Source organism: Rhipicephalus microplus, chromosome 2 (assembly GCF_043290135.1).
Source record: "Rhipicephalus microplus isolate Deutch F79 chromosome 2, USDA_Rmic, whole genome shotgun sequence".
NCBI lineage: Eukaryota > Metazoa > Arthropoda > Arachnida > Ixodida > Ixodidae > Rhipicephalus > Rhipicephalus microplus.
Genome location: NC_134701.1, coordinates 45,392,045 through 45,404,917, shown reverse-complemented (window position 1 = coordinate 45,404,917; position 12,873 = coordinate 45,392,045). Strand labels below are relative to the sequence as shown.

At 51.6% G+C, this 12,873-nt stretch overlaps 1 protein-coding gene across 4 annotated transcripts in view; it reads left to right on the top strand.

Moving 5' to 3' along the window:
* Art1 (arginine methyltransferase 1) overlaps positions 1-12,873 on the top strand; it is a 144,092-nt gene that overhangs the window by 100,018 nt on the left and 31,201 nt on the right. For all 4 annotated transcript variants that reach the window (XM_037420207.2, XM_037420209.2, XM_075886416.1 and 1 more), the window contains one exon: positions 11,997-12,118. In XM_037420207.2, coding sequence (XP_037276104.1) covers positions 11,997-12,118 — 122 coding nt within the window. The remainder of the gene's footprint in view (positions 1-11,996; positions 12,119-12,873) is intronic.

Here is a 12,873-nt window from a genome sequence, read left to right as displayed (position 1 = left end):
ATAATTTTTCCTTGTAGCGAGGTTTGACTGCATAACGACTCATTGGCTTGGCACGAAACCGCTCATCAGTGGCTGCTACTGATGAGGTGGTTAGCGCTGTCTAGGTCCCGGTATAGCCTGCGGACTTGCAACTTGGCTTGCCACCCTGGGAAGTTTGCCCTAGACAATATGAGATTGGGCCAAGGTGTAAAGGCCTGACCACACGTTCTCGTCGCATTACGTCAGCACTTGTCTTATTGATGCGATGTCGCACCCTCGCCTTATGGAACGAGTTGGCGGAGAACATCGTGTAGCCACATGCTGTCTCTTTCTACAGAGTGAGGGGGCGATGCCGCATCAAAAAGCCATGTGCTACAACTGGTACGTGTGGTCGGGCCTTAAGAAAAAACAATTCAGGTGTGGGCACTCTGCCCGATAACGCGCCCATATAATGTTCGGATTTTTCCTTCTTTGTTTATGTATTTGTGTGCGTAGCCTTCGTAACGGTGTTGCACACATGAGAACTCGGCGTATGAAGAATATATTGCCACCAGCACGTAGTGGGTCGACAGCAAGAGCGGCTCTCAATCTGGAGGAAAAAGAAGATCGCGTGTCTTCTTCTCTGCTCGAGAGCCAGCCACGACTGACGCATCGTTCTAGAGCTAGCTACCCGGTCGTTCAATAAATCCCCCCAGTACTTGTGACTCATCGTGACAAACTGGTGGAAGGTGCTGGGTAGTCTCACGGATGCTGCAGACCCCCCCAGGAAGCCGTAATACGAGTCCAGTGCCAGTCAATACTCCCGTGCATCGGACCAGCCGCCGAATCAGGGGATTGCCTCCGGAAGTCAACGATACTACTCCCACCACGTCAACAAACATGACCAGCACTTCGGTACAAACCTTGCCAACCGGCACGGGAAGCACGTCGTCGAACCGAAAGCCCACGGGCACCGACGGCGTTCCATGGTACGGAGAACGAAGACGTTGAGGACTGGTTGGCGGACTTCGAGCGCGTAGCCAACTTGAATCAGTGGGACGACGCGGCGAAACTGGGTCGTGTCTACTTCTATCTCGAAGACGGGGCTCGCACGTGGTATCAAAATCGAGAGGAGCAGCTGACGACGTGGCCCGAATTCTGTCGTAGGCTTCTGCAGACATATGCCAGCGCCGACCGCCAAGAAAGAGCTGAACGAGCTATTCTTGCCCGCGTCCAGTCGCCAAACGAAACTGTGACCGCGTACGTCGAAGACATGACGCGTCTCTTCCGACGGGCAGATTCAAGAATGACGGAGGACAAGAAGTTGCGTCACTTGATGCGTGGTGTCAAGGACCAGCTTTTTGCCGGCCTCGTGCGAAGCCCTCCAAAGACGGTCGCGGAGTTCTTGTCTGAAGCCGTGACAATGGAAAAAATGCTACAGCAGCGATCAAACCAATACGACAGGCAAGTCAGTGGCATGTCCACTGCTGACATTTTCGCCGCCGCTGGGACCAGCAATGACTCTTTACGTGAACTCATCCGTAATATTGTACGTGAAGAGTTGCAAAAGGCTGGTGTAACACCTCATCCTACGGTTAGCTCTATTGCAACTGTGATCAAGGATGAGCTGCACCAGGCCCTCCGGGACACTTTGCCTCCTGATACAGCTGCGTCAGCTCCTGTTGAATACCACCGTGGGACAACCTACGCGGAAGCCTTGAAGCGCCCTGCTGCATCGCCGCCATTGTTCGTTCATCCTGTCCCTGCAGTTTCACTCGAGTCGGCGCAGCACATACCATACTACGAAGGCACGTACACGCCACGGCCCCTGCCCTTTGTCCGTGGTGCTTCTGTCGCCCATCGTTCGGTGCAACCGGTCCAGTACATCGACGATCGCCACTCGTCTCCTCGGAAGTCTGATGTCTGGCGCACACCCGATCATCGGCCTCTATGCTTTCACTGCGGAGAAGCTGATCACTTGTACCGCCAGTGCCCTTATCGCCGTCTTGGGCTTCGCGGCTTCTCTGCGTACGCGCCGCCACCCCGTTATGGTCAGAGACCACGCGACATCCAAAACTATCTCTCCCAGCAGCATGCCCCACCGTCTGCCGGGCGCCAGTCGCGCTCGCCATCACCGAGGCGATTTTCATTAACGCCCCAGCGGTATTCTACCGCACGATCTCCCAGCCCCCGCCGGGAAAACTAGCCGAAGCGACTTCTGGGGGCGGGGTCGCTGAACGTCGAAGCGCTGAAGACCTCCTATTGACGCAGAACCGTACAGAAACTGGTCCGACATCACCTGCTGCTGCAAAGGATAGCCGGCTTTCACTCGACATAGCAGTAACAATTGATGGTTGTGTAGTTAATGCGTTAGTGGACACCGGCGCAGACTATTCCATACTGAGCGGGAAACTGACAACGCAACTGAAGAAAGTGATCACGCCGTGGCATAACTCGCAGATTCGGACAGCTGGTGGCCATGTCGTTACTCCACTGGGCGCCTGCACAACTAGAGTACAGATTCAAGGGTACACATTCGTAGCAAGCTGCCTTGTTCTACGTGAATGCTCCCGTGACGTCATTCTGGGAGTTGATTTTCTACAGGAAAATGGAGCTATCATTGATCTGCAAGAGCGCCGCGTCACGTTCTCAGCCCAGCGAGCAATCAACGTGCAGGATGACGGAATGCGTGTCGACGTACTCCGTATTTCTGAACAGAGCGTGACGCTTCCTCCCCGAGCCAGTGTTCTAGTCGACGTAACATGCTGTGGTTTGAGCGATGGCGATGTGGTGGCCGAGACAAATTTAGAACACCTCCTGCAGCAAGGCATATGTGTAGCGAGAAGTGTAATACACGTTCGTGACGGCCGATCTGAATTGCTCGTTACCAACTTTAGCAACGAGCATCGACACCTTTTTCGTGGCACTTCGATAGCGTTTGCCCACGAAGTAGCAAACGTAACCAACTGTCTCACGTCAGAAATCGTGGATAACGCAGACACATCAATGAGCAACATTGACATCAATCCTGATCTGTCCACCGATAACCAGACTGCGCTGCGAGCGCTCTTGTTCGAGTACAGGTCTTGCTTCGCAAGTTGCTCAAAGATCCGCCAGACGTCCATCACTCAACACAGGATCATCACGTACGAGGACGCACGCCCAATACACCAGCACCCCTACCGCGTGTCGGCTAAAGAACGTGAAGCGATACGTACGCAAGTTCGCGAGATGCTTGACGATGGCGTTATCGAACCATCCAACAGCCCGTGGTCATCTCCAGTCGTGCTTGTCAAAAAGAAGGATGGGTCGCTACGCTTCTGCGTCGATTACCGAAAGCTTAACAACGTGACCAAAAAGGATGTGTACCCGCTACCACGTATCGACGATTCGCTCGATAGACTTCGTCGTGCCCATTATTTCACTTCTCTCGATCTCAAAAGCGGGTACTGGCAAATCGAGGTAGATCAGCGAGACCGCGAAAAGACAGCCTTCGTGACTCCAGACGGCCTATACCAATTTCGAGTACTCCCTTTCGGCTTGTGTTCAGCGCCGGCAACTTTCCAGCGAATGATGGACACTGTCCTCACAGGGCTGAAGTGGCAGACTTGTCTTGTCTACCTTGATGATGTGGTGGTCTTCTCTACCACGTTTGAGCAGCACCTTCAGCGCCTGCGCAGCGTGCTGGAGGCTATCCGATCGGCGGACCTCACACTAAAACCACAGAAGTGCCACTTCGGCTATAAAGAACTAAAATTTCTTGGACATGTAGTTAGCGCCGAAGGAATCCGTCCCGATCCGGACAAGCTTGCCGCTGTTGCCGAATTACCAGCTCCTGTCGATAAGAAAGCCGTCCGGCGCTTCCTTGGTTTGTGCGCCTACTATCGCCGATTCATTCATGGCTTTTCACAAATAGCAGAACCTCTGACTCGTCTCACAAGGGACGACACGCCGTTTGTCTGGGAAAACGAGCAACAAGCAGCTTTTGATGAGCTGCGACAGCGCATGCAATCAGCGCCCGTTCTCGCTCATTTCGACGATGATGCTGACACGGAGGTCCATACCGATGCTAGTAACATTGGGCTCGGTGCAGTGCTCGTTCAGCGTCAAGAGGACATCGAAAGAGTGATAGCCTACGCCAGCCGCTCTCTATCCCGTGCCGAGGCGAATTATTCCACTACGGAGAAAGAGTGCCTCGCAGTCGTGTGGGCAATCACCAAGTTCCGCCCGTACCTTTATGGTCGTCCCTTCAAGATAGTGACGGACCACCACGCCCTCTGCTGGTTGGCAAGCCTGCGCGACCCTTCAGGACGGCTAGCACGGTGGAGCTTGCGGCTGCAGGAATTTGACGTCACCATCGTCCATAAGTCCGACCGTAAGCATGAAGACGCTGACACACTGTCACGCGCACCCCTTCTTGTCGTCAGTCAGGATGCAGAGGAAGACGAAGGCTTTTTGGGCGCCATTAGCTCATCAGACTTGAGTAAACGGCAACGGGATGACGCAGAGATTCGTCCGATCATCGATCATTTAGAGGGCCAGGACACAATCATACCACGTCATTTATTCCACTCGTTGCCATCGTTCTGCCTTTGAGATGGTGTGCTGTATAAGAAGAACGCTCGTTCGAACAACCGTGCCTACCTCCTGGTGGTTTCTCGAGACATGCGAGACGACGTCCTCTTCGCTTGCCATGACGAACCCACATCCGGTCATCTGGGCTACTCACGGACACTTGCCAGAGTGAGTGAGAGGTACTACTGGCCAGGACTTTCGGCAAGCGTCAAGAAGTACGTCAAGAGCTGTCGGGAATGTGAGCGCCGAAAGCAACCATCTGTTAAGCCAGCTGGTTTGCTTCAGCCCATTGAAGCACCTTGCACGCCATTCGACCAAGTCGGCATGGACATTCTCGGGCCATTTCCCCTGTCTGCGGACAGCAACAAATGGGTGATCGTCGCGACCGACTATTTGACACGCTACGCTGAAACCCAAGCGATCCCACGAGCCACGGCTTCTGAGGTAGCACAATTTTTCATGCGCCACATCGTGTTACGACACGGTGCTCCTTCCAGTGTAATAACGGACAGAGGGACGGCATTCACGGCGCAGCTTACGGACGAAGTTTTCAAACTGAGCAACACCAGACACCGAAGGACAACTGCGTACCACCCGCAAACCAACGGACTTACCGAGCGACTGAATAAGACCCTCGCAGACATGATCTCAATGTACATCGACGTACAGCACAAAACATGGGACCGGATCTTACCTTATGTGACCTTCGTGTATAATACCGCCGTGCAAGAGACCACGCGATTCACGCCATTTCGGCTTCTCTACGGCCGCGAAGTACAGACCATGCTAGACTCCATGCTACCGTGTCAAGACGAAGACGAGTTGGCAACTGACGCCGAAGAATTCGCAGAGTGTGCTGAGGAAGCCCGGCAGCTCGCGCGACTGCACATCGGCCAGCAACAGCAGGCAGACGCACGACGCTATAATACCCGCCACAGAGAAGTGTTTTACAGCCCCGGAGATCAAGTTTGGGTGTGGACGCCCGTCCGCCGCCGTGGCCTTAGTGAAAAGTTGCTGAGCCGGTACTTTGGCCCATATAAAGTGTTACGCCGCGTCAGTGACGTGAACTACGAAGTGGTTCCGGACTCAACACCCCATGCACGGAGTAGGACACGGCTGAGGCCGGACGTCGTTCATGTGTTGCGCATGAAACCATTTATTGCGCGTTGCTCGTAACTTTTCCTTTACTGTACAGCATCCTTTGTGTTTTTTTTTTGTTTATTTGTGTGAACTTGCTTTCTCGTTCATTGACGTTTCTTATTTTGGCATGCTCTTTAATCTTTACTTTCACTTTATCCGAATTTCCAATTTCTTTTTCACGTGCCTATGTTGTAGCATCGCGGTGATGCTATGTACTTTTCTTTCCTCTTTTTGGGACTTGTTTTTTTTTTTTTTTCTTTTCGGAAGGGGGGATAATGCCACCAGCACGTAGTGGGTCGACAGCAAGAGCGGCTCTCAATCTGGAGGAAAAAGAAGATCGCGTGTCTTCTTCTCTGCTCGAGAGCCAGCCACGACTGACGCATCGTTCTAGAGCTAGCTACCCAGTCGTTCAATAAATCCCCCCAGTACTTGTGACTCATCGTGACAATATATATTGTGGCAAAGCCTTCGAACAGTGGGTCGTCCTCTCCAGCGCCTTCTAGTGGTCGCCCTTTTACCCAAAAGAAGAGCAGCTCGTGCACAGAGTCGGTACCCGCATTGACTGTCGCTGTCAAGCATCATCGACAAGTGTCCGCCAATAAATGTCTCCACCGTGCCTTCTACCATGCACCAAGACGCCGCGCAGCAAACGCTTCCTCCTGCGCCGACGCCATGTTCCGGTGTCCCCCGCATCCGCGACCCTCCTGTCTTCACCGACGTCGGTGCGGGTGGCACCGACCTCGAGGACTGGCTTGCTATGTACGAACGCGTCAGCGTCCCCAATCATTGGGACGAGGCAGGTAAACTCGGCAACCTGGTTTTCTACCTCACGGGTGTGGCCGGCATGTGGTACAACAACCACGCATCCGATTTCCCCACTTGGTCCGCTTTTAAAACCGCCGTCGTCGACGTGTTCAGCCGTCCTGCCGTTCGAAAGCTGCAAGCCGAACAGCGGTTACGTGAACGAGCACAGCAGACCGGTGAGTCCTTCACAAGTTACATAGAGGACATCCTTGACTTGTGCAAGAAAGTGGACGCGAGCATGTCAGAGGCTGGCAGAATTACCCATGTTCTAAAAGGCATCGCCGACGATGCCTTCACCATGCTCCTGGCCAAGAACCCTCGCACTGTGGCAGAGATGATTACACTATGCCTAAGTTACGAGGAGCTGCGGCGGCGCTCGATGACCCGTCGACCACCCTCACGTGACTCTGATCTCTCGGTCTTGTGAACACTTCCTGACCACACCACCTTGCTCGCTGAAATCAAGTCATTCGTGCGTGAGGAAGTTGCCCGCCAGGTCTCTTTACTGGCTTTTGCTTCCCCACAATGTGCTCAAGAGCCGTCAAGCACACTTCTGCCTCCCCTCCGCCGAGCCATTCAGCAGGAAATCGCGGAGGTCGTTCCTGAATACCACCAGCCGCCTCCAGTATCTACACCACTCAGTTACTCCCAAGTTGTCGCCAGGCCACCCCCACCGATTCCTGTGACTGGTCCCCTTGGTTACACCGAAACCATCGCCAGGCCTCAGGCCTTCGGAGAAACTGTGCCGCCTACATATGCCGTCATCCACGTGCCCCGTGTGCCGCCCACTATGCAGTTATATCAGCTGCCGGCTGATATAACTGCAGGACATGATGTATGCTGTCGAATTCATCGTAATTCCTTCATGCTCTCACGTGTCATCCTAGGATGGGATTTTCTCTCCCGCCACAACGTCGTTCATTGCGCACCAGCAGAAATAGAGCTGACACAATTCTCTTCTTTGACGCCGGCCGACAATCCATCTGCTGCAAGCAAGTTACTCATCAGGGACAAGACGCAAGTGCCTGCAAACTCGTCCTCGGCAATCTCGGTCTACTGCGCAAGTCTTTCCGACACCGCTGCACTCCTCTCGCCATCTCATCGTGTTTTCACCAGAAAAGGCTTGCTGGTTCCTTTCGCGACCGTGCAAGTCACTCACGGCAGCACCACCATTTTTGTTCTAACTCATCCCCGTACAGTGTTACGTTGGTGCGAGGGGAATGTCTCTGCAGCGTGGAACCCATCGAAGACGCACAAGTCATGGATCAACCTGATGACGCGCACTGCCGAAGTTCCAATACGGTTAGTGCTGTTTCTACATCTGTTTCATCATCCGCTGATGTATTCAGTCCTTCCATTGCCGACAACCTTACGCCGGTCCAGCGCTCCCAGCTTCTGGCCCTGTTGGAAGAATTCCGCTCTTCTTTTGATGTCGCTCAACCTTCTCTTGGCCGCTCATTCACTGTTACGTATCGCATCGACACAGGCGCACAACCACCACTACGGCAACGTCCATATCGAGTATCTCCCACAGAATCTGTGTAATCAACGAGCAAGTGGACGACATGTTTCGCCGTGATGTTATTCGGCCCTCTAACAGCCCCTGGGCGTCTCCTGTCGTTCTCGTCGCGAAGAAGGACAGTTTTGTGCGGTTCTGTGTGGACTACCGACACCTCAACAAAATCACTCGTAAGGACGTGTACCCACTACCGCATATAGATGACGCGATTGACAGCCTGCAAGGAGCTGAATTCTTTTCATCTCTCGATTTGCGCTCGGGGTACTGGCAAGTACCTATGGCTGAAGACGCTCGACCGAAGACCGCTTTCGTCACTCCCGATGGCTTGTACAAATTCAACGTCATGCCGTTTGGGCTGTGCAATGCGCCCGCCACGTTTGAGTGCATAATGGATACCGTTCTGCGTGACCTGAAATGGCACACGTGCCTGTGCTACCTCGATGACGTCGTGGTTTTCGCTCCGGACTTCTCCACGCATCTTCAACGCCTGCGGCATGTTTGAACGCGTCTGAGTGACGCCAGTCTGCAACTGAACTTAAAGAAGTGCCGATTTGCAGCTCGGCAGTTGACAATACTCGGCTACGTCGTGTCCGAGGACGAAATTCTCCCCGATCCAAGCAAGCTTCAAGCCGTGACCAAGTTCCCCAAGCCGACATCCGTCAAGGAACTGCGCAGTTTCGTAGGACTGTGTTCCTACTTTCGGCGCTTCATCTGAAACTTCGCGGCTATCGTATCGCCGCTGACGAAGCTCCTCGGAAGTAATGCGCCTCTCCATTTGTGGTCATCACAGTGTGATGACGCATTCACAATGCTCCATTGTTTGTTCACGTCGCCTCCCATACTACGACCCTACGGCCCTTACAGAGGTACACACGGACGCCAGTGGTGTCGGTCTCGGTGCTGTCCCTTGCTCAGCGCAAACCAGGGTTCCCGGAATATGTCGTGGCGTATGCGAGCCGTACGCTTACAAAAGCCGAGACTAATTACACTGTCACTGAGAAAGAATGTCTGGCAATCGTCTGGGCCCTTACTAAGTTCCGACCTTATTTGTATGGTCGCCCATTTGATGTAGTCACCGACCATCACGCACTATGCTGGTTGTCGTCATTGAAAGATCCCTGAGGCCGTCTCGCCCGGTGGGCACTTCGCCTGCAAGACTACGACATCCGCGTGCTGTACCGCAACGGAAGGCAACATGCTGGCGCCGATGCCCTGTTGCGCTCTCCCTTGTCTGACGACAATGCCCACGACTCAGCGTCTCACCTTGCCGTTTCTTCTATTAGCATTCATGCCGTTGCTACTGAACAGCGCAAGGATCAATGGATTGCCTCACTGATAGATTTGCTGACTGATCTATCCACTCCATCTACTCGCGCGTTGCGCCGTCAAGCCCGCCATTTCGCCGTTCGCGACGACCTCCTCCACCGATGCAATTACAACGGTGACGGCCGCCAGTGGCTACTAGTCATACCCCGCAGTCTGCGCTCTGACATATGCGAATTCTTTCATTCTGATCCGAATTTGCGCACTCCGGGGTATCGAAGACTTACTACCGCATTCGCCAACGGTACTTTTGGCGCGGCATGTACCGCTACGTGCAGAAATTCGTTCGCTCCTGCATAGAATGTCAGCGCCGTAAAAATTCAACGCACCTGTCGCCGGTAGGTCTGCAATCTCTACCTTGCCCTGCCAGGCCGTTTGGGCGCGTTGGCATCGATTTGTATAGGCCACTTCCACTAACGTCGGCTGGTAACCGCTGGGCCATTGTTGCTGTGGACAACCTCACGCGATACGCCGAAACTGCCGCTCTCCCCGCGGCTATAGTGAGCAATGTGGCCTCCTTCCTGCTCCAACGATTCATGCTGCGACCTGGTCCACCTCAGGAACTGCTCAGTGATCGAGGCCGCGTCTTCCTGTCTGAAGTCGTCGAAGCCATTCTCAAAGAGTGCAAGGTTGTTTACCGCAAAACTGCTGCGTACCACCTGCAGACGAATGGCCTCACTGAACGCTTCAACCGTACGCTCGGCGACATGCTCTCCAAGTATGTTGCCGCCGATCACACAAATTGGGATGCCATTCTACCCTTCGTCACCTATGCATATAACACCGCCCCTCAGAGCACTACTGGCTTTTCATCTTTCTTTTTATTATATGGAAGGCACCCGTCGCACACCATCGACCCTATACTTCCGTACAAGCCAGATCCGTCCAAGTGTGCGCCTATTTCTGCTACAGCCAAGCTTGCTGAAGAGTGTCGAGAGCTGGCAAGGACCTTTACATGCATGATCAAGAGCGGCAAAAAGGCATTCGCGCTGATACCAGCACTACTGCGCCCACGTTCCTCCCTGGAGCGCTCGTCTGGCTCTCAATCCCTACCACTTCAACTGGCCTATCTTTAAAACTATTGCCCAAATACGAAGACCCCTACCGTGTCTTCGAACGCACTTCCCCTGTAAATTACTTGATCGAACCAATCGAACCATCTTCGGACATGCGCCGTCAAGGGCGCGACATTGTCAACGTGGAGCGCCTGAAAGCCTACCACAACCCGCTCATAGTAGCCAGCTGTAAGGTCGCCAGGCGGCTCCTTCTTCGTTACCCGGGGTAGTTGTGGCGAAGCCTTCGAACAATGGGTCGTCCTCTCCAGCGCCTTCTAATGGGTCGCCCTTTTAGCAAAAAGAAGAGCAGCTCGTGCAGAGAGTTGGTACCCGCATTGACTGCGCTGTCAAGCATTATCGACAAATGTCCTCGAATAAACGTCTCAACAATGTATTTTTTTGAACACCGTGCAGCCAATAGCAGCATTCGCTGCACGGGGCGTCTTCCGATCGCGAGAAATGCGGTTGCATTTACAGCTGTAGTTGTTAGCGTGCACGGCTTTAAAAATTATGGAGGCGATAGGTTTCTTCAGCCCCCATTCTTAAGCTCCACATGCATCATCAAGTCAAACATCCTCGAGAACACTGCTATCAAGACGGGGGAGATAGTAGTAATTGATATGAAAATTCAGGAAAAGCAGTAAGGTGTGGCATATTAGACTGTTTTATGGTTTTCCCGATCTTGTGTTTGCAGCTTGTAACTTTAAGAAAGTATGATTGAATGTTGTCTGGAAGTAAAATGTTGTCAGAGCCATGTTTTTTATGTTTTGCTCTAATGATGTTACCCATTTTCAAATAATGCTAGTTATTTTAAGATTCATCTTCGCGAAAGAGCGCAATAAAACGAGAAGACAGAAGGAAACACTACAGGAAGGAGCGCTGAGTGACCAACAAATGCGTTTATTTCTGCAAGCACAAAAACTCTCTGCCAGAAATAGCCTTGCTAATTGCTTCGTCTCCTGCGAAACAGCAGTAGTGTGCAAGAGCCCAAGGTCATGTGGAGTATTGTACATCGGTCAGACAGGCCGGCATGTCAATGATTGGTTACGAGAACATGCCAGCAATCTCGGAAGAAAGACAGACAGCAATTGGGCAATTCAATACGCAAAATGCGGGTGCAACCCTTTTTTCGAGCAGACGCGCATTATTCGCAGCTATCGAGAATCCTGAGCTGGAGAAATCTACGAGGCCTACGAAATGCATAAAGTGAAGTCAGCATATGTCAGTGCACCCTCGATAGCATTAACAGATGAGACGCATGTACCTTTTCCATGTCCCTCCGCTTCCTGACCTGTGTAGAGGCGTATTTATTCGTGTTTGCTCAAATAAACGCATTTGTTAGTAGTTCAGCTCTCTTTCCTGTCGTGTTTCTTTCCGTCTGCTTGTTTTTTGCACTGCTTCGCGAAGATGGAGCCATACCAACATGCTTGAACCCGTACACTTTCATTTCAAGCCACCATCTTCCCCTGTAAATGTGTCAATTGGGTTTCTAGCTCTTAGGTTCTCGAAAATTTTCATGTATAGTCTTGAGAGTCCTCGAAAATTCTTGAATTTTTGTTGTGTCAACAAGCATAAACCCAGTGCAAACAGATCACTTAGTGACACTGTCTCTTGTTTTGCAGCTCCTGAGGCCGCCTACACCCACTGGAAGCAAACTGTGTTCTACTTTGATGATTACATGACTGTCAAGAAGGGTGAAGAGATCTGTGGCGTGTTCAGCATGAAGCCTAACCCGAAGAACAAGGTAGGCTGCTCACTTGAGATGTTTAGTCTAATGAGCTGCAGTCTGCACCAGAGAGCATCTGTTAAGGGGGGGCTATGTACTTGAGAAGAAATGCCAGGTATTTTCATGTGTTTATAAAGAAAATTCAGTCTGATATTTTGATGCTGATTTCAAAAATGTAATTACCTTTCCTCTAAACCTATTAGCTTGAGATATTCTAAAATTAATTACCTATTGTTTGCCAGTATGATGACACAAGAAATTTATATTGCAGAGCTACTATTGGCATATGCCTGTTTACTAATGAACATTAGCCACACAACAGTAGGAGTGCTTTTTTGATTTGATAATTTTAGGAAGGTTTGTCGTGCCTTGCATTTTAGTGTTACAGACACACCCACTTTACGCTTAGATTTCTGGTAAAAAATAAAATTTTTGAAGATCTCAATCGAAAATTCCCCCAACCATTGTGTAAACCAAAGATGCAGCTACATGTCAAAACAAAATTGACAGTTCTAGCTGCTCTGGAGGTGGAGATATCTTTTAGACCAGCTTGGCGCTGTAGCAAAATTTGAATCTTGAGAAATTGTGCAAATACACAAGTTCATTTGGGGCAGACAGCAGCATGGAAAAGCTGTTTATTTACAATGATTTGCCAATTCAGCTTTCTCGATAGGCACTAGGCGTGTACTGTTTTGAGTCACCTAAATTATGTTTTTTTTTTTTTTTTCAATGCCCACTGCATTTTTTCGAAATGATGCGATCGCCTTGGGCTC